This window comes from Xiphophorus maculatus, chromosome 6, assembly GCF_002775205.1.
Source record: "Xiphophorus maculatus strain JP 163 A chromosome 6, X_maculatus-5.0-male, whole genome shotgun sequence".
Taxonomy (NCBI): Eukaryota; Metazoa; Chordata; class Actinopteri; order Cyprinodontiformes; family Poeciliidae; genus Xiphophorus; species Xiphophorus maculatus.
In genome coordinates, this window is record NC_036448.1 from 907,660 (window position 1) to 932,798 (window position 25,139).

General features: G+C 37.7%; 1 protein-coding gene across 4 annotated transcripts in view; it reads left to right on the top strand.

Moving 5' to 3' along the window:
- LOC102223355 (epidermal growth factor receptor substrate 15-like) overlaps window positions 1–25,139 on the top strand; it is a 72,053-nt gene that overhangs the window by 11,701 nt on the left and 35,213 nt on the right. For 2 of the 4 annotated variants that reach the window (XM_023334957.1, XM_023334958.1), the window contains exons 4-10: window positions 849–1,007; window positions 6,978–7,055; window positions 7,329–7,485; window positions 15,500–15,544; window positions 15,748–16,188; window positions 20,388–21,907; window positions 22,748–23,424. In XM_023334957.1, the coding sequence (XP_023190725.1) occupies window positions 849–1,007; window positions 6,978–7,055; window positions 7,329–7,485; window positions 15,500–15,544; window positions 15,748–16,188; window positions 20,388–21,907; window positions 22,748–22,789 (2,442 nt within the window). In that variant the 3' untranslated portion in view covers window positions 22,790–23,424. The other 2 variants (XM_023334959.1, XM_023334960.1) reach the window with 2 other exon arrangements.

The window sequence follows — 25,139 nt, forward strand, 5'->3', positions numbered from 1 at the left end:
GCAAAAGCAACATGTAGCTCTAAAATTAATACCTATACACATACAGTCATGTCAATAAATTAGAATATTCTTCCTATGAGGCTGATTGGACAATTGAAAGTTTTCTTTTGAAAATAACAACCTCAAAGAAAGTGATCTCCTATAAGACCCACCTCTTTAGAGTTGCTTTCTACCATAATGTCTGGCCTGGGAATGATCTTATCTTATCTTATCTTATCTTATCTTATCTTATCTTATCTTATCTTATCTATCTTATAATAAATGAAACACTAACCAACATTTTCATGTGTAATGATGGCACTTAGCAGAATATAATGTTTCAGTTGTTGATTTTTGTGTTTTTCTGATGTAAGGCAGAAAATCACAAAAACCTTTTGGCAATTACTGCACATTTCATCAACAACTGCCTTTTTGCTGAACTGTGCAATACAAATAAACCTGATTGATTGGTTAAGATATTTATTGCTCATCTCAAACCTGTTGAACTTTATTTCATCATACATATTTGTTTATGGTAAAATGGTAAATGGACTGAACTTATATAGCGCTTTTCCAGTTATTTTGACCACTCAAAGCACTTTACACTAGAGTCACATTCACCCATTCACACTCACAAACACACACATTTATACACCGATACCCAGATCGGTAGGCAATTTGGGGTTAAGTGCCTTGCCCAGAGGCACATCGACATATGGCAGGAGGAAGCTGGAATCGAACCTACAACTTTCCGATCGCAAGATGACTACTCTACCATACAGCCACAGTCCCCCTATGTGTTTGATGAATGTACAGATACCCAAACTGGGGTCATTTACTGGAGCTTGTTCACTTTTGTCTTGTTGTAGGAAGAGCACACTCTGTGTTCTTTGTCAGGAGGTGGAGTGACACCTGACAGCCAGCTTGAGGAATCTGCATCCCCTGCAGACACAACTGAAGATGATCCTCTTCCTATGAAGCCGTGGGGAAGAAGCCAATCACTGCCTGCTTATGCTGACCTAATAATGGTAAACCACAATAACTTCACAGGTTCAACTGTAATTTAAAAAAGGTGGTTAGAAAGATTCTGTAGAGTGAGACAGTGCAATCAATTGATCAAATCAAACAGCCACTACTAAGCCAACGTGCTATTCATGAGTATAAGAATAAAAATGCAGACTATAAAGACAAAGGATTTTAACAACATTGACAGAAACATAGAAGTGTCAAAGTACTACTGTGTACTAAAAGCAAGTATACGATTTTAATCTAACTCTGAACTGAAATGGGGATGGGGGTCAAAGTGGATTGCCAGTTTGATCCCCTCTCTGCCCACCTCTGTCATTGTGGATTCTGTCTCCATGGGTAAGACACTTCACTCTCCTTGGCTGCTGGTGGTGGTCAGAGCGTCCTCTGCCCAGAGGAGAGAAGCTGGAACTCCAAATTTAAAGGCTAGTATAGACTGTGTATGACGAGGTTTGCTTTCTGAGCAATACAACAAATAAATATATCATTTAGGAAATGAACAAGAATGGGTTTAACTTTAGCCAGAAGTCGGCTAATCTACCAACAATCAATTTTGTCAAGTTGATTATGTTAATTTGACAAAATAATCAATCCATTTGATTATTGGATTATTGGACATTTAGTTGTCAAACATTTCCAGAGTTTCAGACAAGAAATGGGCAGAGTGAGACGAGGGGAAAACAAAGGGTAGGAATCAAGGGCGATTCTAGGATCTGACCTTTAGGGGTGCTTAGCCCCCAGCAGGGCTAAGGTCCAAGAGAAGATATTTGTTGGTGCATTTTTCTAAACGTCACTGCTTATCTACATACATTCACATACAAAATTAAATAGTTTTGTCTAACTAAAACTGTTAACAACTACATATAGCTCTGGAAAAAATTAAGAGACCACTGCACTGAACCCTATTGGAAACCTCCTGGTTATTCCACCAAATATTGATTTCTGAACTCTTCCTGAGTTAAAACGTTAGTTTTATGGTTTCTAAATGAATATAAACTTGTTTTCTTTGCATTGTTTGAGGTCTGAAAGCACTGCATCAGTTTTGTTATTTTGACCAATTCTCATTTTCTGAACTACTAAGTTTTTGCTCGGAATTTCAGAGACATGTTGTCAGTAGTTCAACAATGTTCATTTTACTCAAACATATGCCTATAAAGAGTACAATCAGAGGACTGATCATTTTTTCCAGGGCTGTAAATACAGGTCCTTCTCAAAATATTAGCATATTGTGATAAAGTTCATTATTTTCCATAATGTAATGATAAAAATTGAACATTCACATTATCAGGATATTATTGTCTTAATACGGATGATTTTGGCATACAGCTCATGAAAACCCAAAATTCCTATCTCACAAAATTAGCATATTTCATCCGACCAATAAAAGAAAAGTGTTTTTAATACAAAAAAAGTTAACCTTCAAATAATTATGTACAGTTATGCACTCAATACTTGGTCGGGAATCCTTTTGCAGAAATGACTGCTTCAATGGGGCGTGGCATGGAGGCAATCAGCCTGTGGCACTGCTGAGGTGTTATGGAGGTCCAGGATGCTTCGATAGCGGCCTTTAGCTCATCCAGAGTGTTGGGTCTTGGGTCTCTCAACTTTCTCTTCACAATATCCCACAGATTCTCTGTGGGGTTCAGGTCAGGAGAGTTGGCAGGCCAATTGAGCACAGTGATACCATGGTCAGTAAGCCATTTACCAGTGGTTTTAGCACTGTGAGCAGGTGCCAGGTCATGCTGAAAAATGAAATCATCTCCATAAAGCTTTTCAGCAGATGGAAGCATGAAATGCTCCTAAATCTCCTGATAGCCAGCTGCATTGACCCTGCCCTTAATAAAACACAGTGGACCAACACCAGCAGCTGACATGGCAGCCCAGACCATCACTGACTGTGGGTACTTGACACTGGACTTCTAGCATTTCCTTCTCCCCAGTCTTCCTCCAGACTCTGGCACCTTGATTTCCGAATGACATGCAAAATTTGCTTTCATCCGAAAAAAGTACTTTGGACCACTTAGCAACAGGCCAGTGCTGCTTTCTCTGTAGCCCAGGTCAGTGGCTTGACCTGGGGAATGCGGCACCTGTAGCCCATTTCCTGCACACGCCTGTGCACGGTGGCTCTGGATGTTTCTACTCCAGACTCAGCCCACTGCTTCCGCAGGTCCCCCAAGGTCTGGAATTGGTCCTTCTCCACAATCTTCCTCAGGGTCCGGTCACCTCTTCTCGTTGTGCAGAGTTTTCTGCCACACTTTTTCCTTCCCACAGACTTCCCACTGAGGTGCCTTGATACAGCACTCTGGGAACAGCCTATTCGTTCAGAAATATCTTTCTTTGTCATACCCTCTTGCTTGAGGGTGTCAATGATGGCCTTCTGGACAGCAGTCAGGTCGGCAGTCTTACCCATGATTGGGGTTTGAGCGCTGAACCAGGCTGGGAGTTTTAAAGGCCTCAGGAATCTTTTGCAGGTATTTAGAGTTCATTCGTTGCTTCAGATGATTAGGTTCAAGCTCGTTTAGAGACCCTTTTCATGATATGCTAATTTTGTGAGATAGGAATTTGGGGTTTTCATGAGCTGTATGCCAAAATCATCCGTATTAAGATAATAAAAGACCTGAAATATTTCAGTTAGTGTGCAATGAATCTAAAATATATCAATGTTCAATTTTTATCATTACATTATGGAAAATAATGAACTTTATCACAATATGCTAATATTTTGAGAAGGACCTGTATGTGAAACAGAATCTCAAGACTACATCATACCTGCCAACATCTACTAATATTAATGAGACACAAGCAGCTGTAGAGTGACACAGTCCTAGTGGGGTCTGTTCCCCCAGAAATCAAAATAAAATCTACTCAAAACTATGCATTTTCAGTCATTTGAAGAGCATTTTACTAAATTCATAGGATTAATAAACCTAAAACCAGTTTATTATCCAGGTAGGTCAGGATAATGACTAGAGAAAAGGAGTCATTAACCTGAACTTTATTTGAAAATTATACTTAGAAATTGTATTACCCTTATTTTTATCTGAACGTTATGCGGCTGTTGGCCTTTTTTCTTTAAACAACAATGATTGTCCATCTTTGGAAAAGTAAACATTGTGAATCAGGGTTTTACTATTTCAGTTCACAGATCATGAAGTGGGTCTATCATAGTTTCAGTACCAAACACCTTTCTGTTCACAGACACAGAAACAGCCTAACATTCTGTACTGTTCTTTAGTTTGACCTTATTTAAGTGACTCCAGAAAGATTTGAGAAATTAATTACAAAACAACAAAACAGTCACTAATCAAACTTCAAAAAAGACCAACAAGAGTAATTAACAAGGCTAAGAACCAGGATCAGGCTAACCCATTATTTATCCAAATATTTTGCACACATACAACATTTTGTACTGAACAACTACAAAATACTCTTCAAATAAATAAAACCAATACTGTACACAATTTCCATTAATGAATATCACAAAAACTAATTATACATTTACTAAGTACTGCATTATCATTTAAAATTGCTCATTGCATAAAATCACTAAACATAATATTTTGCATTGCAAATTATTTTCTGAATAAAGATGATACAAGTCTTGCCCCTTATAGTTGGTAAAAAAAAATCTATATAGCTATATATACAGTATGTCTGTCTATCTATCTATCTATCTATCTATCTATCTATCTATCTATCTATCTATCTATCTATCTATCTATCTATCTATCTATCTATCTATCTATCTATCTATCTATCTATCTATCTATCTATCTATCTATCTATCTATCTATGGTGTTTACTGTTTTCTTTGGAGGCTGGTTCTAGACCAAATTTACCACGGGGCCAGTGCAGACAGTGTTTTTATGGGGACACTTAAAAAACAATGAAACAAAAAAAGAATGAAAACAAAATGAAACAAAAAGCAGAGTAATATATTTCATCATTTGATATATTAAGTGAGCCAAAGAGTCACTTGTGTCTCCAGAGATTCAGGTTGCAGATCCTCATCTAGCAGATAGAAAGTATGATCCTATCTCCATACCGCAGCTAAAAAGGCAGCACTATAATTTTTAATTCATTGTTAAAGTAAAATTGTGAAGGTTAAAAAAATTCACCACTGAATATTTAAAAAAGACATTTATTTCGTATAATTTCCTCAGTAGCCTCCGTCTAGAACCGCCTCTGGGCTGCAGGTCTGTATCTGGTTCAGTTTTGATTAGCATGTTTTTTCTTCATTGATAGGAAGTCAGATTATCCAAACTGGTAAACCACATTAATAAAATAATAGTGAAATAATACATTAAATGACCAATGAACCCCGAATTCTTAAAATATATCAACATTTCTGAATAAAACACACAGAAAGTCCTAACAAACGTTTTTAATGTAGGAAATATTTATGTACTGTTAATTTATTAGCATAATTTGTTCTTTAAATGGCTACTCATTTTGGCTCATACTATTACATATTAAATAAAGTATCATCCGAACTCAATGTTCTAAGCAAATAATCAAACCAAAATAGTCTACTAAAATTACAATAAGAAACTGAATCAATCGTAGCCAAATGTTCTGTACCATATCAGCCTTAGGAGATGATTGAGGATGAAGAGAGGCTGATATCTGGTTCTTTAGGTTCTAATGGGTCTGCAGTTCCTCTCCTGATCCATTCTGTCTGTCATACAGCAGCACACGGTGTCACGACCAATATATTTTTGTCCATCGACACAGTATCCATCCTCCCTGACATTTTTCAGCCTGGACTGTGAGTCTTCCTCTTCACGTCTAGAATCACTAGAATCGCCACTGCTAGCAACTAAACCCAAGACACCTGAACAGGATATTTAACACTTCTATTTTGCATTAAGAAAACAACATGACTGTTTTCAAAAAGTAATATCATTGACTTTTAATTGGATGGGGTGACAATGTTATGAATCTGTGGGAAAATATAATCATCTTTTTCAATAGGATCTTGGCCACAGAGTTGGCACAGAGCCTGGTTCCTTATATTGGTTACAATGTCACATGGGCTCATCCTGTGTGACATTGCATGAAACACCAGTGTCCTCGTGACTGTGACATCACCGCCAACCTGAACATTTTTGGTCACCATGTCCAACTTTTTATGACCACACTGTACTGATTTTCTAATGGCTATTTCCATCTGGATGATGTGCCATGTCGCATCTCAAATCTTGTCAAACTGGTTTCTTCAAAATGACATGAGTTTTTGGAATGAGTTGGGAGATGAGACATCTGCGTCAACTATGTTCTGTCATCAATAAGGACTCAGACCATTGAGATCTGAAATCAGATTCGTCCTGGTGAGCTACGAGAACATGCACTGACAAGAGAATCACTAAATGCTGGAGCTACACCAAATACTGGTTAACTGAGCAGCAACTCAATACAGTAGGATGAGCTACTGTGCTCTGGCTGATTTGACTGCAAAAGCGCAATACACAAGCTAATTTGTTGCAACCCTTTATTTAGTCCATTAGGCAGTCACATACTAGCTGTGCTTTCATCCAGAGGCCCTGAGTCTGCTGTAAAGCCTTCTTTCTAAAGCTGTGGTCAATTTCAGAGGTGAAACCCAAAGAGAGATGCGATAGGTGCTGCTTGATCTTCTAACATCTGAAGAAAGAAACCACTCTATCACTACACTGTAAATAGTTGTTTTGGTATATGTTACATATTTAATACATTTAATTTAGTTTTTAGGCAATATTAAAGTTTTGCAGTATACTACACAGTGCACAAAAAACTTCAGAGTAAGCCATAGGATTCTACAGGTAGTTCATGTTAGTTTTACAGACTGACATGAACAAAAATGTAGTAGTCATAAAAAACAAACCTCTGAAACAAAAAACTATAAATGTAACTTTTCCATTTTATGTACATTTGCTTGCTTGTGTCTTACATTTCCTAATTGCTTTCTGTTTTTTGTATCTGATTGACTCTACCAGGGGGCTGGCGATTTATCTTTCTGTAATAATCTAGCAGGTACCAGAGAGGATGATGAAAGTGGGAGCAGCTCTACAAAGGTGGGATGCTTATTACCTTGGAATACTAATTGCACAAAGTTTAGCAAAACAATTATTACTTGCTATACACTTAAATACCACTTAAATAAGTTTTTACATTTCAAATCATAAACATATTCTAGTAATCCATACTGTAGCATATACTGTAATTTCAGTAATGTCACAGTGTTACATTAATGTAAAGCAGCCACACAGTATCATCTATGATGACCATTCTTACTCAATGTCTTGTTTGGTTTAAAATTTTGATGAAGTGTTGTGACATGTCAACAGGAAATGGATAGATCAGACATGGAAGAAGATCCAGACAATGACAAGAGCCACAATGAAAGGAATAATGAGATGGAAGAAGCTCCTACTCTTAACCCAACCCCGCTAAATCAGCTGGACTTCTACCAAGTCAACCTGTTTACTTACTGTCAGACAGACAGTACGTATCCAACACATAGCTCAAATAAAGCTTCCAGGATTTCTTCTCCTGGATGCTATTTTTCTTGAGTCTACAAGAATATGACACAAAAGCAACAAGCGCAAGGTCATTAATGGAATTTACTAAAATGCCTCAGTTTCATTTCAAAAACAAATTAAATTCTAAATACTTTATTTATCACAAAAGGAAATTAAATGCATTTAATAAAGGTAAGATAAAGGGGAATTAATAATTTGACAGGGTTACCATGAAATCTAAGCTGACAGACATTTTTCACATGTTCTGGTATGAAACAATCTTGCACACAACTCAAACTGGTGTTGCACAGGTGAAAATAGGCAACTAAAAAATACAGGAATGCTGACAGAGAGACAAGTCTAACCCTCATGATGTTGCCTAGCTGGCTGGCAGTCCTGAATCTCTTCAAGATGTTATGGTCTGGAGAGTAACTCCTAAATTGGCTTGGATGCAGGTTTTATTGCACAACAGCCTCCAGAGAGATGACTTTTGGTATTACAATTGGCATTTCTAAAATGAAAGGCTACCCAACAAACAAACATAACATGACCTGTAAATGGTCAACTATGGAACTGAAACTGGCTAAATGTTTCTATGTCAATGTGTTTCTCTTTTTTAAACTAGACAGATATTCTTGATTTAACTCCAAACCCTTGAAAATTTGGCAGGTGCAGCCTTTGGGAAGTTAAAGGTGGAAAATTTTTATTTGAGGCATTTTAGTAATCTTGAAAAACATAGTTTAAGGTGTGGTGACTGAAGAGACAGTAGTTAATGAAGATAAGAGGCTGCTGTGTCAGGTCACTTCAAGCCTAGAGAAGCGAGTCAGCCATTGTATATGCAGGTACATCATTTAATCCTCCTGTTATCTTTGCGCAACGCTCAGGAGGAGTGTGGCAGATGTCACAGTTGGACAGAAGGAAAGCCAGGGTGTTGTCCTGTCGTACCATCAGTTTCCAAAACCAGACGAAAATACTTGTAAATACGCACAAGGATTTTTACTAGGTCAGTGTGACCTAGTAAATGAGGTCTAAATGACCCTGACTCCTAAGACTGCAGGAGTGTTAAGAAATCCTGAGTGGATTACGTTCTGAATATATAAAAATTAAGACAGACAGGTTTTAGGCTGGAAAGTAGTTGTATCTGTTACTTGGATCAAAAAGGCAAGAATGACCTGCAACATTTGTAAAGGCATGTTTCATTTTTAGCTAGAGAAACATTTGCGATCCAAGTCAGATAAATCCCTTCCCTCTCAGTTGTAGCCAGGTCGAAATTCTTTAGGGCACACGTGTCACACTCCAATCCCAAAGGGTCGTTGTCCTGCAACTTTTAGATGCATCTCTGCTTCAGCACACTTGAATCAAATAGGTCATTAGCAGGACTCACTGTAAAGCTAATTCAGCCATTTCATTCAGGTCTGTTGGATGAGGGACACATCTCGAAGCTGCAGGCCACTGGCCAACAAAGATTGTAGTTTCACAACTTGGCCTTAGGTGATAGAAATGGGAAGACTCAGTATTTCTAAAGCAGTTTTATCTTTCTTAACTTCTTGTAATACAAAATAGATAGCCTGGGTATTTGTTGGTTCACCACTGTCACTTGACAATTTAGTGCCGTCTGACAACTTAGTTGATACAAAAGTCTAAACACTGTGCAGATATACATATACAATTACACTCACCAGCCACTTTATTAGATATACCTCTCCAATTGCTCATTAACACAAATGTTGCATTAGCCAATCATATGGCAGCAGCTCATGCAGAATGTGGAAGAAATTTGATTTAAGTGACTTTGAATGTGGCATGGTTGTTGATGCCAGATGGGTTGGTCTGAGTATTTCAGAAACCGCTGATCTACTGGGATTTTCACGCACAACTATCTCTAGGGTTTACAGAGACTGGTTAAAAAAAGAGAAAATATCCAGTGAGCAGCAGTACTGTGGGCGTAAATGCCTTGTTGATGCCAGAGGTCAGAGGAGAATGACCAAACTGGTTTGAGCTGATAGAACGGCAACAGTAACTCAAATAACCACTTGTTACAACCAAAGCATCTCTGAACACACAACACGTCGAACCTTGTTGAGTTTGAACCTTGAGGTTTATTGAAAACACACTGCCTCAAGTGTTTTTAAAAAACACCTCTGCTGTAGCCCAGAGGTGGGCTACAGCAGCAGAAGACCATCTTCTGCCACACCTGTCAGCTCAGAACAGGAAGCTGAGGCTACAATTCACACAGGTCACCAAAATTGGACAATAGAAGATTGGAAAAAACGTTTGTTACTCCTCTCGAGTTTTATCAAGACTTAACACAGTTCTTGTTTTCATTACCCATTTATTGTGAACACTTCTTATAAAGTTCCCAAAAATGTCGTTAGAACTAAAAAGGTAACACAAACCTAAATTAGTTCACAAAAAATTTTAGTATTTACATATATTAAAGATACAAATAAAACAAAACCGTGCCCCATTAACCCCATTGATTTCAGAGGAATAAAGAGTAAACTTCTTACAATCAGCTTTTGTTGGGTCTATTTTAGTTCCTAACCTGCAAGGAATCAACCAAAAACACAAATTGCATTTCTGCAGAAGAGGGAAGTTTGAGCCAGACGCGGAGAACCACCGTTAAACACTGTCTGGGATCAACTCCACTGGCTCTCAGTCCCCAACTGCCTTTTATTATGATTACAAGGAAAGAGGTTGGGGTTTTTCACACAGTCACACAAACAATTGATCAAAGACCTTAATCACAAGATGTTCTGGGACCTTCTGTGGACATGCCCTTACAAGGGCACAAAACTGACCATTACAAATCAGTTTCACAGGCAGCTGATAACACAAGCAGCTAATGACAAAAGCAGCTGATGACACAGGAATGTGTAAATGTTTCTAGCCTCCAGGCAAATATCCTAAAAACAGTTAATAGTGTATCACAAAAGAAAGGAGCCAAGTAAACAACAGAATAATAATATGAAAACATAGCCTTTCAAATAAACTCATAAGTAAATGAACTTAGATAATTTTTCTAACAGCATTTTCAGCTAGAATGCCTCATGTGGCTCTAAGTGTGCCAGCCAATCTTTTCTCGGGGCAACACATGGTCCATGGAACGAAACAAAAGTCTCCCCACCCCCACATTCGAATGCACCCTTAACTAAAACCAATGAGCATCAACGCAAATCTACTAAAAACTGTTACACATTTATAACCTAATGTTTTATATTAAATAAAATGTAACTACTGCCACCTTAAACCAAACAACAACAAAAAACAATATACCAGTTGCAGTTGCCTTGACAGCAGCTACAACGTTGTTTGGTCTGATGAGTTTCAATTTCTGCTGCGACATTCGGATGGTAGGGTCAGAATTTGGTGTCAACATCATGAAGCCATGGATCCATCCTGCCTTGTATCAACGGTTCAGTCTGGTGGTGGTGGTGCAATGGTGTGGGGGATAAGCTGCATCATAAGCACAAAACCTTGCAGTTATTTTTCAATAAACACAGTTAAGACAAAAGTAATATCGCCAGACTTACTGCAATAGGGCTCAGAGTAGAATTCAATTCAGAAGTCGGTTGCAAACAAGCCAGCAGCAAAGTGGCTGTGTGGTTGGGACTTGCCACCAGTGTAAAAAGGGGGAGGCGGACCGCTCCACTGCTTGAAATGACTTTCTAGATTATTTTGTGTCAACACATTATGCACAGTCAGTAATAATATTTACAGACAAGTAAGAAAATGTACAGAAAGGAATGAGGACTATATGCTGTCCTCAGCATATAGTGCTTAATTTAAAACATGATAAACCCCCACCCAGTAATAGAATTCTCCCACCAAGAGCTCAAAGAGGAGGAGGACAAGGGCTTAGTGCAACAAACAGCATACATTGATTCAACATTAACGTTTTTCCTAAGCCTGGTCCTCTAGGCAAACTACCCCTAATGTTTTAGCTGTTCCCCTGCTACAACACATCCCATTCAGATGATTGCATTTCAGCAAAGCCCTGATAATCAGCCATCAATTAAAATCATGTGTGCTGAAGCAGGGAAATACCTAAAACTAGAAAGGAAGTGTGCGTTGAGGACTAGTGTTGAAAAATACTGGATTAGATGTTGGCATTTCAATCATTAGAAATCGACCGTAAAACAACATTGATTCAATGACATTTTTTCAACATTAGTAAATTGTTTGATGATTGATCCACAATCAATTGTTGACCATAACCAAAATTCAACCTTCTTGACCATAATTCGATGTTGAATTAACATCTCTTGCTATTTGGGTGTGGCCCAGAAGGGTCAACAAAAATTCAAAAGCCACCACAGAACAACAAAATACGGAGCCCTCTAGGGGACATGGGGATTTTTTTTTCTTTTGCGTTCCCTCGCAAAACTTTTGCGTTACCTCGCAATACTGTACTGGTCAGTTATGCAGCGTAATTGAATACTGTAAGCCTTTCCTACGGTGGGCGCCGTACTTTATGCTTTAATATAAGGTTATGTGAGGTATTTCCATGAATTTTAGTATCTTTTTGTGAAATATCTGAAGTTTTATATCTTTCTTTAGGATAGAAAGGCACCACAAACCTACGATATAAACAGAAACTTTCCGTAAGTAGGAAAGAAATAAAAACACATTATAATTTGGACTATTTCTGAGTTATTATCGCGGTTAATAAATCATCTGACAGTTTTGATTGTGTCTCTGTTGTGTTCTAGTCTGAATGGTTTAAAGAGCTGCTTTCAGTGCCGCTCCATCTTAGCCTTAACAGACATAAACATGCAGTAATAAATCGATTTTCAATCAGTGTTTTGCACCAAGCAGTTTTTACTGTTAACAAGTTTTTATTATTAAAAACATGACAAACTAATGATGGTAAAGGGTAAAGGCACTGGGTTAACTCGGGGAATCTCATCTGTCTGTGTATCAATCAACTCCAAACCTTTTCTTTGTTCTGTCACAATTATCGATTTATTCCATTTTGATGATCATGCTCCAAACTTTGCCAGGACTGACCGCCCCGCTCACCGCTTCCTAATACACACAAAGCCAGTATCCTTCCCATTCATACCTGGTGACGTCACTCCCACTTCGACACACCTAAGTGTCAAAGCCGCTGCTCCTGTCATATCAATAATTACTTATTTCATTCATATGGCTCTTACAGAGCCTCAGTGAAAACTTGTTTACTATTATTAACTGTTTGGTGCAAAACACTGATTGAAAATCGATTCATTTATTACTGCATGTTTATGTATGTTAAGGCTAAGATGGAGCGGCACTGAAAGCAGCTCTTTAAACCATTCAGACTAGAACACAACAGAGACACAATCAAAACTGTAAGATGATTTATTAACCGCGATAATAACTCAGAAATAGTCCAAATTATAATGTATTTTTATTTTTTTCCTACTTACGGAAGGTTTCTGTTTATATCGTAGGTTTGTGGTGCCTTTCTAAAGAAAGATATAAAACTTCAGATATTTCACAAAAAGATATTAAAATTCATGGAAATACCTCACATAACCTTATATTAAAGCATAAAGTACGGCGCCCACCGTAAGAAAGGCTTGCAGTATTCAATTATGCTGCATAACTGACCAGTACAGTATTGCGAGGTAACGCAAAACATTTGCGAGGGAACGCAAAAGGTTTTGCGAGGGAACGCAAAAGTTTTGCGAGGGAACGCAAAAGGTTTTGCGAGGTAACGCAAAAGTTTTGCGAGGGAACGCAAAAGGTTTTGCGAGGTAACGCAAAAGTATTGCGAGGGAATGCAAAAGAAAAAAAATTCCCCATGTCCCCTAGAGGGCTCCGTAACAAAAGCCACAATAGAAGTCAGAGGTTATGCTAAAATGACATTTTTGAAACCTAGGGCACCAGCTGTTTTGTCTCAAAATCATTGTCTTTGGTTCAAAATTTTAAGGCTGCACGATCATGTTTCTTGCGACCCTGCTGACTGTTAGCAGCAAAATGATTTGATGGTTCTGTGATCACGCCCCATTATCTTAGCAATTTCAAGAATGCTGCCTCCCTCTGAAAGACTTTTTACAATTTTGTACTTTTCAGAGTCACCTAAATCTCTTTTTTGACCAATTTTGCCTGAGGAAAAGAAGGTGTCTAATAATTATGCACACCTTAATTTAAAGAGTGTTGATCTCCTTAGGACCCACCCTCCCCCATTAAGCAAATACAAATGAGCTGATATGTTTATTTTCAATAAGCATCCAAATTTATACAGCTTGGAGTTGGAAAACATATCTAAAAAGGATGATATGGTCAAAACAAAAACTTGCCTAATAATTATGCACACAGTGTATGGACATGAATGTGTATGAATGAGATGCTTAAAAGAGATTTCATTGACAGCACTTCCTTCACCCTCCAATACATGGGAAAGTGTCAGTAACTTAACTACCAAGGTCCTGAAAGAGAATAGAATAGAATATACTTTATTGATCCCCAAGGGGAAATTGCTTATTCTTTGACAAGCTACTTCATCTGAGGTATTAAATATCAATTATACAAATATAACCATATGAGACAAACTTCATAAAATATACATACAGTATATATCAGTGACGTGCGGTGCGGTTCATAGCTGGTGAGGCACTGACTTCATCATAATCAGATTTACAAATATAGACCCCCTGCATGTTATTGTTTACATAAAGAAATTTCGCGCATGCGGACAAAGCTGGAGGGCAAAAAGACTATTATTTTACATGCCATCCATAGCTGCGCTGCTGCGGTATAATAATGCGATTATTAATAAGTGATTGTTGTGGTAAGAGGAGAAAACTATAAATATATCGCTGCACTTGACTGTACTGTATGGCTAGCTCGCTGTTACTGTCTCTTACTCTGCAGTTGTGGAGCCACAATGTCTGGGATCATGAGCGCCCCCTGCCATGAGGCAAGAGAACTGCCTGCCTCACCTCGAATCTGTTCTCTGCCGTTTCTGATCGCTCCTCAGCACATGAATCACGTTACACACACAGTTGGTAACAAAAAACACTGTACATTGTATTATATAAGCTAAATTATGGAAAATCAATTCATACATTAAATGTTTTTTAGCCTTTTTATTGTCAACGTACAGACAGGAGGAACATGCTCTCACAGAATGGCAGCCAGAGAAGTTAGCCAGAGGTTGATCAATCCCAGGGGAAGCTCAGCTCACTGAGGCAGCAGTGAGGCAGTGAAATTCAAACACTGAGGCGTTTGAATTTTCCCATTCAAACGCTTCTGAGCATTTGAATGGGAAAATGCGAAAATCCAGCAATTTTGAAGAAAAAATTATCAGAATTGGTTAAGCTAAATGAAAAATAGGTTCTTTTTAGTTCAAACCACAGGGTGAAAATAACAATATAAAGGATTTTATCATTACATATAATTTTTCCATGATGACAGGTGTCTCACATGCCTCCCCTGATCGCACGTCACTGATATATACATATATATAACTAAGAGTGATGACATAGTTCAATATGACTAAATATAAATAAATAAATGACACGCATGCACGTGCAAATATATTGATCAATAAATAATCTATAAATGAGTGCAAAGAAAATGATAATTCATTAGCTTAGACGTGGGCATTGTAAAGCCTAATTCTAGAGGCAGAAATGATTTTCTTTGGGGCTCTGTGGTACACTTTGGCAAAATGAGTCTCAAGCTGAAGGTGTTCCTGTGTCCTGCCAGCATGTCGACAAACTGGCATAGAAGAAAATTGAAAAAGATGCTTAAGAGCAGCTGAGGTACTCAAACGGCTCGGGAAGCTGGAAAAACAAGTGTCATTTGACCAAAGTAAAGCAATCAGCACAGTTTCCCTACTGTAGAGCTCTACGGTAGTAGCATCAAATATTGAGGCTGCTTTGCAACGTAGTTGCCTTGGTTCAGATGCTAGATGCATAAAGATCGTACTCAATAGGGAGTCAAATGCTTATAACAAGCACTGCATTTGCAAAAAAATGTTTTCCTATTTCTTTCTTGCCTTGTAGATGATCTCTTCAATGAGGACCTGTTTCCTAAAACAGACTCATCTGGTAAGGAACCATCCTTCTTAAAAATTGAAATAACCTTTCTCATTGGGACTAAATTAAACAGCATTTTTGATCTGAATCAGTTTGCAGAAAATACTTTTACATATATAAGACTTTTTTTCTGATGTTTTTAACCTGTCATGAGTTTAAATGATTATTTGTTAAATAAACCAGTTATTTATTCATATTTTCTACTTATTTTTCAGATGGTTTTGCCTCAGACCCTTTCAAAGGCAGTGATCCTTTTGCAAAAGATATTTTCTTTCCCAGTGCTAATGACGAGTTGGAAAATGAGGCAGACACCAGTTTGTCATGTGCAGAAAACAAAGCTTCAACAGGAACTCAGTGCTTTGAATCTGAATTCCCAGATGAAGATAGTGACATAGAAATCAGCTACAGCAGAGAAGACTTGGATGTCATTGCTGTTGTAGATGATTCCAGTGGATTTAAACCCATTCAGAGCTCATCAGAAGAGTTCATGCCAGAACCAACCCTGGAGAGGAAGTGTCCAGGTCAGCATTCCATAGAATCAGACCCGAGTGGGTATGAGCTGGATCTCTGTCCTGTCTCTTCACCCTCTAAAATAGAGTACCACCATGAATTTCTAGCTGAGGAGGCTACCACTGAGGACACAGAAGGACCACAAGGTAAGAAAACTTTAATCTGGTAAAGTAAATTTTTGGTCTTTGTATGTGTCAGGTTTAAACACCTATTGAGACAGATTTAACAAACACAAGAAAGACAAGAGAGTTAGATTCTTTTGTACTCGCGAGGAGAACAGCCAGAGATGTGTTTTCAGTCACACATATCTTCCGTTCTGAAAACATATGTGTCTGTTCTCCCTTTTTATTGCTGTTAGGATCCCTGTTACAGAGAGCGTCTCAAAGGGGTGGGGAAAACACTTCAATCACATAATTGCAACGCAAATGCTAGTCACTAACAAAACACATGGTATCTACACACTAGATTATTCTGTTCCAGACACAGGATAACACAGAGCAAGTTGTACGTCTTCACAGCGATGGTTTTATATCTAACAGGTCAAGGATGCAGAGGTTTCTGCTGACCGATAACCTGTTGAAAACAGTTGTCTCTGCTCTTCCTCAGAGGCCTTCTGAGAAAGGAATCAAAGTAATTCAAGAACACAGAAACTTTCTTTATGCTACGATGAAACAAATAAAGGCATATAAGACAAGAACATTATAAAGGCACATGAAACAACAAATATTTGATAATATATACAATTTACCTAACAGTATGGTGCAGAAGCTGAAACTTATTTTTGATTATAGTTTGAAAAAAACAACAAAATCTCTTTTTTTAAAATTCATGTCACAAGATGAAATAGGTTTAGAAAATCTGTTGGTTAATTCCAGATTTTACATTGGAACACTGAACTGTTCTGGTACAGAAATTGGCATGGATTTCACCTCAAAACTCTTAGTGAAAACTGAACTGATGTTACAATAACAATTTTATTGTTTACGCAGTTTCTGAAAGCATGCCTCAAACTTTCAGAAATCTACACACAAATCATCAAAGTGGAACTTCACATTCAAAACAACATTCTCTTAAAATTGTGTTTTGTATTCAGAAGACACACCCATCATATGATGAGACATAAAAACCAGTTGAACACTGATGGGCTCAATGTAAAACTGATGAATGGAAAACACCTCTCCATCATAATGACTTAGGCCTTTTGTTCAGTGTTACACTTACTACACACAGTAAATACAGTGTTGCAATACATCTTAGAATATTGTTTTTGTACTCAGAACACAGACACTAACAAATATGTTAGAATTTTTCCACAAAAAAAGCCATGTACACACTGTACATCCCAACCAACACAAAGTTCTACAGACATTGATCTACATACAAAGAAATTGCTGTATAGAGTTTTTAAAAAAGTGCTGTATTCCCTGTTCGGACTGGCCACACCACTTCATCCACATCACAGACAGCAGAAGAATCCAACATGGCCAGTCCAGCCAAGAATGTCATCAGTTTCAATATCTCCACATTCATCTTTCATAGCTTACAGCAGGGGTATAGGCATTTGTGAATTTAGATCATACATTTGCCAACTCTAGGTAGAAGAAAAATATTCTACTGGATTGAGGAATGGAGAATATGGAGGGAAATAAACAACTGAAAAGTGTGGGTGGACAGTGAACCAGTTATGAGCCAGAGCAGCCCGGTGGAAACTTGCGTTGTCCCAAATGACAATGTACGTACTTGAGCTGCTCAGGGCCATCTGACTGATCTGGTGAAATGAGTGTGTTGTGTAGGGTGTCCAGGAATGTAATCAGATGGGTAGCGTTGTAGGGGCCCCGGGCCAGGGGCAGCATGGTGGTGAGTAACTTCCGTTTTTTTGTGAAGTTGAATACAATCTCATCAATGAAGATGAACTGGTGCTCCACAGAGCTCCACCAACTCTAGCTCAAGGACACTCTGAAACACAGGACTATCAGAAATAGACATGGAATGGTCACTGTTGTGAATTATGATTGCATTTCTGAAATACATATAATATATACACTGTTGAGAGGATTCCTCTGAACACTGTAACTGTCGTTACAATACTGTACCTGTATCAATTTCTCAGCATCCGCTATAAGAGATTTTTTTTCTGTCAACTGCCATCACTATCTACAATAACTGAAGAATTTGAATTAATATGAATTACAAGAAAATGTAATTTTCCTTTGGCATTAATAAAGTATTTTTGAATTCTAATCAATTGTGGGATTATATAGGACTTACTTGCACATAGTTTTACCACGATTCTTTGATTCTTCCTTGTCATGCGGTGTGGTTTTAAAGTAGCATCCAAATGCAAGAGTGCCAGAAGCCGAGTTGAGGATGAATGTTTAATATAAAAAACTATGAACAAAACCTACAAAAATTACAGAACCAGTGTATAAAAAGAGAGACAGACTGTTTCCAAGTCCATGAGTTTGTCCTCCATCGATTTATTTTTAGCCTGCAAGGTGTTCACGTTAGCTTGTAGCTTAGCCACTTCGTCTTCCGCGGTGGAAATCCGGTCCTCTACTCGCGACATACGTTCATTGTAATCTTTCATTTCTTGTTTTACATCTTGTAGTGTCACCATCACTCCATCAAGTTTCGCGGAAAACTCGCTTCTTAATGACTCCAATGCCGCTAGGATTTGATCTGACTTACTATTTTCAGACTCGCTTGTCCCTTCCCTTTTTGTTAGCTTTGCGAGCTTCTCCACAGAGGTTATGGTCGAACAGCTTCATTTGCATGGATGCTTCGCTTTTCCCTTTGTGTTGTTTAGTCGAGCTAGGCATTATACATCAGTTTGTCCTTTTTTTGCATAAATATTTTGTGAACAGCGGTTATTTTCCCCTTATTAAATCAACAAGCAGCAGGGCGAAGTTCGGTACATCTTCTCACGTGGCTGCCATAACCGGAAGTCTGTGTTAATTTTTTATTTATTTTGTTAAACCTTCAAGAGTTGGATAAACTAGAGTTTTTAGGTTAGCACTTAAAAAAACTGAAAGAAGAAAAAGACAGAAATGGGAAATATTTCCCAGTGTGCTTAGCAGCGTGTTTTTGTCTCCTGTGTGGCACCGTGAATGAGATGGAAGTGTGTTACATTGATCTAACCCTTGTGTGTCATTAAAGCAAATGTTGGTTTTATTGCTACTAACAGATTGTAAAGCTTGAGAATTCACACTAAATGTTTTGGAGCAGAATTCATTGTGATGTTTAATAAAATTTATTTATCAGATCAGAAATTTTGTTCATGTAACTTGAAGCAAGAATATAAATTATTCTAAAGAAAAAGAAGTAGTAATTTTAACTACTTAATTTTTAATTTCATTTTACTTTAATTTTTGTGAGTAAAACTAATAGAGAAATGTGTGCTTTTTAACTCGGTGAGGGAAAATTAATTGGTTTAAATTGAAGCATTAAGTTAAAACTCACAATTCAAGATTAATGAAGTACCAGAGCTAAAAAAAAATAGAAAACTTGTCTCTTGTTAAATCAACTTTATCAACTTTATTTTCTGAGGTAAAACCAATACAATTTTCTTGTTGACTTAAATTGTATTTCCAAGTTAAATCCCATTCAAATGTTTTAGAGTGTATCAATATTTTGAAATTTCTATTATTTTCCTTTGCATTTGCCATAATGTTGTGACATTATTTTCTAGGATCATATTCATGATTTCATTTTCCTGTTAAGGAGACTGAAGACATTCCAGCTTACATGTTAGTAATGTTTCATACAGAACAGTCCACAGGCAATGCTGCACTATACTCGTTGAGTACAGCTTTGATATGCGGTACTGCAGTTTTCTAGAGAGTAGATGTCTTACCCATTCTCACTTTGGAAAGTCCAGATGATGGATGGTACAACATACCTGCTCAAATTTGGTTGAGTATATACACTCAACCAAATTTGAGTATATGATCAGAGCTGCAATTTCAGTGTAATTCAGGAATTGTTCTTGTGGTTTAGCAGAATTGGTTCAGGGGGGTGATGCACGAGTTACAAGCTGTAACCATTGTGTCTCAAGTACACTACTTGCATACAAACTGCAATATATGCAAAAAGTATTGCTGAGACTTCTAAAACGGTTTAAATTTATGGTGAGACAAAACTACCATGAAGGGGCAATGATGGAGAGCAAAAATAAGCTTTTTTATAGTCCGTGACTTGCATTTAACTTAAATCAAAAACTTTATAATTTTCTGCCTTTCTATAACACAAGGAGCACGCTTTTCTTCTAGGTTGTATACACATTTCAATCTGATTTACCAACAAAGATTCTACACTTCATTGTAATCTTGCCTTTTTTTTCTGCTAGGTCCCAGTTGTGTTTCAACTCAGGCTGTCTGTCATCGTCACAGTGGCAAATTGATGTTCGAATCCAAATGGATAAGTGACATAAAGCAAACTGATCCTCAAGATTTACCTTCCAGTGAGGTAACAGAAGGGGTAGAAAACACTACAGAGAAACCCAGAAAGGCAGAATACCCCCACAATCCAATGGACTCTCAGAAACAAGATGTTATTAAATCTGACTCTCATCAAACCGATTTAGATTTAAGCTATAATTCAGCCAGTCCATCTTGTTTCGACCCTTATGGGTTTAAACTCAGTCCAGAGAACTCTAGTCGCACTCTAGTAGATCCTGATGAAGCTGAGCTTAGCCCAGAACATGCAGCAAATATTATCTTTGATGGTGATCCCTCGTCGTCTTCACCTTATGGGCAAAATTTTGATCCCTATGGGTTTGACATCTCTGCCTGTCAAGTTGTGTGTGACTCTGACCCTTATGGCTTTAAACTCAGTCCTGATGAAGAGAACCAGGTGGTTTTAGACCTCTGTGGCAATGATGACCTGGAAGTAACTTATGAAAACAATGAAGAATTGGAGAACTTCAACTATGCCAACCAGGAAGTACTGAATGCTCAGACATATGAAAATCGAGAGGTCCTTGAAGAGTGTGACTACAATTTTCAGAAAGTCATAAATTATAGAAGTACTGGAAACCAGGAAGTGTTAGAGCCGCCTAGTTCATTCAACAAGCAGCTGGTTACCCATGAAAAAAGGGAACTTGTGGATACCAGTTCTCATGAAAATCAGGAGGTGGTGGAGACCTGTCCAAATATCAACAAGGACAATTTACCTGAACCTTTTAATTACAATAATCAAGAGGTGCTGGAAAGAGACATCAGTGGCAATCAGGAACTACAAGGATTTTCATATCCTGAAAACCAGGAAATTTTGGATTTAGATAGTCACGAAAATCAAGAGCTTCTGACTTTTTATGACCCAGAAAATCAGGCAGTACTTGTCTCAGATTGCCAACATAACAGGGAACCCCAGAATCTCACAATTACTGAAAATCGGGAATTACTAGATTTACATAGCCATGACAACCAAGAGATACCCGACATGTACAGTCATGAAAAAGTAGCCAACGTAAAAGGAGATCAAGGCATTGTTGAACCAGAACTCAATCTCAGTTTTTCCAGTAACAGCTCAGACAGTGATCTAGAATCAAACAACATTCAAAGATTGGAACTTGGCCGCACAGATGTCTCTTCTACCAACACCGCCAATATTGCTACAACTGACACACTTAACAAGACCATCAGCAGAATTTCAGCCAAACATGACTCAACTATTTCCGATTCCCCAAACAGTCAAAAAATTTTTGGAGCTGATCTGGGATCAGTATTTGGTGCTGGAGGATATATTGGTTGTCCTGATGTAGCTGATGATTTGGAACCACTGAAAAGAAGCCAAGACAAACCAAAATCAGCTCCAGATCCAGTACGCTCTCAAAGACCTATAAGGCCTCCAAGACCATCTCTCAAGGTAAGTTTGAAATCTTGAAGACATTTAAGGCGACTAACCTTTTTTTTAACAGAAACTGTTCCCTGAGATTCATAATATTCAGTTGTTATCTTGAAATCGGGAGCTCATGCTATTGAGAAATGACTGTGTGCTGGAGGAGTGGACTGGTGAAGATTGAAATGTCTGGATCTGATTTTACCCTGTCACTAACATTTGGCCATTACGTATGTAATGCACCAGCTCCATCATGAAGGAAGCTACACTATGAAGCTTTCTGTAGATTGCCTGTGCAGTAAATAAGCATTCATCACTGCAAAGAGAGAAGTGCAGAGCGTAAGAACATCTTTGCCAGCAATAAAATGCCCTAAGCATTTTATTGTTTAAAACTCTTGCTCCGATTTTAATTGCTCAATATTTGGAAGTGTGGTCAACAGGGACTGAATAACTTAGTTCACTTCCTTCGCTGCCATTTCCAAACTACAACTACTGCCAGACAATTATTCTCAAACGTAATCGTTCACAACTAACTCCTCTTCCACATTTCAATAGTTCTCATTGAACTATTTGCTACCAGCAAACTCCCAACACATCATCACAAGGCCCGTTTTCTAATCTCTGGGGATTTTAATCATGCTTTTCTGTTCTCCACTCATCCCACATTTATTCAAAAATTTTATCCTCACTCAGCAATCATGAAAAAGTAATATTTAGAGATTAATTTATGTTTTATGATCTAGGGTAAATAGCTAAATGACCATGCAGGTGTTTTCAGCCTAACCTTGGTGTGGGGAAGTTGGGTTAAATTGAGCTTGAAAAATGCTTATTCTAATGACAAATGTTTTTTTTTTTTTGTTTTTTCAGAACAAGGAGAAGGCCACATCCCAGGGTATTGACTTGAAGTGATCTCTGCTATGTCTGCACTGTCTTCTGACAAAGGCAATAAATTTCTGTTTTCCTGTAAAAGAAAACAGATTGGAGATTAAATTAAAAATAGGTTGCCAAACAGAAAATATTAATGAAAGAAATTTAGCATTATATAGAAAGTAAAAATACATTATTGTGGAGTTACATGTGTCCATGCCACTTGTCATCCAGAAATCGGAGTTATTCAGGTGGAAAATACGTAAAAGTACTGGACCAGTTGACTGTGAATACATTATTTGTGGGAAATGTATACCATTCCAGAGAGACACCAGAGATGTATATATATATATATATATATATATATATATATATACATTACTAGATGAATTAATTAACTCTGAAATTGTGACTTGGAGAATAATTGTAGATTAGGCTAAAACAGTCATAGAATGTGGTCAGAGCATGGAGGGGCCTCCATTGACCAGTCACTCCATATTGTGTAGTTTTAAATGTGATCCTCACCCTGATTCAGCCTCAGTCATTGCTTTGCATGAAAATTTACTCTATTAAATCCTGGACCGCACAGCTGTTAAAACACACCTCAATATCCCTATACATGTTGCTCCAGAGCTTAAGTTTAAGTGTTTTTTTTTATGGGGAAATTTTTCTGCCATAATCCAAGAGCAGACATTTTCAGTCTGAAAGTAGGATTTCATGTTTTTTGGTCTCAAAACAAAATACATTTTTATTTTGAAAGCAGGACTTAAAGTCATTCTTCTCAAAACTTGTAATGATTGTACTCAAAATTTCTCCTCCGCACTTAGTCTCTGCTCGGACTCTCTGCTCACTTAAGAACCTGTAACTGCCTTTTGGCACAGTCACCTGGCAACCTCTCACCCAATAGAACAAAAGTGTTATACTGGGTGTGTTTGTTTCCTTCTAGTGGGTGTGCCTGTGTGGCTACTATGGATTGTACCAACCTGCGCCACCCACTGGATGTAGGAAGAAACAATGGCGTCAGCTTTCTGCTCCATAGTACACTAAACATCCGCTAGCAGTGTGCTACTGATCGCTAACATCTACTGATCTTAGGCAGGACTTTGTTCACCCAGCCAAAGACAGCACAGTCATGACATGATATCTGTCTGTCTGTCTGTATAGATAAATAGATATAATCATATATAGTGATATCTATCTATGTAGATAGATAAATCTAGATACATAGATATATCTACACCTAGATATAGCTATCTCTCTATATATAATCTATAGATACATATATATCTATACATGGACATGAATACACAGACACCTCATTGAGCTGGTTGGCCCGTTGCTGCAATACGTCACAGCTTCCGCCATATTGAATGTGGCCTATCTGCTGGTAAGCTAATACAAGTAAATGGACCGAATTTCACAAAGTGCTGTTCTACAAAGTATATTAAGTTAATACCTGTCATTTTCACATTCTCTCACACACACTAATTTATTTGGTAATCAAATGAACCACTAAAGACAGCTTTTGATGTGGCTATTTAATTGTTTTGGGGGATTTCTTAATAAAGAGCACAATGCTTTTATTTGATAGGAATTATTTGATAGTTTTTATATTGACATTGATGAACAGACACATACGTTTACAGTGTTTTATTCAAGAACATATTTAAATTAAATGATTCCATAATTTAATGTACATTTAACGTTTCAAGATATGAAGAAAGACATGTAATTAGGCCCGAGCAGCAAAGCGCTGCGAAGGCCTATTGTATCTGTACTGTTTCTTATTATTACGATTCTGCCCCCCTAAAGAGGAGCCTTTTTGGGGGCTTTATCATATTCAAAAACTCACCAAACTTGGCGGTGGCGACTAGAAAATTTAAAAATTTTGAATTTTAAGGTTGTCGCAAAAATCGCAAAAAAAATTGCTGAACGGCGGCAACTAGCAATTTTCTGTTGACACAATGGTATGAACGTACTTCAGCGTAGAGACATGAAATTTGGTACACTTGTAGAGCTCACCAAAAGACTCAGAACTTACATTTAATGTTATAAGCCAACTATCACAGGAAGTCGGCCATTTTGTATTGAACCTCCATTTTTTACCTCGATTTTGACGTTTACAGCCTTCGTATTTGATCGAACTCCTCCTAGGGATTTCGATTGATCGACTTCAAACTCGGTCAGTCTGATCATAAGGCATGTTTGATTTAAAGTTATCAAATTGGTGAGTTTTGGAGCATGTTGAAGGGGGGTTAGCAGGGGTCAAAGTTCACCTACTCGCCATGAAACACGAAACTCTTATATTTCCTATACAAAAACACATAGAGGTATCAAACTTTCAGTGATTGATCGTCATCGGGTGTCCTAAAATACCCTGTGGTGAAATGAT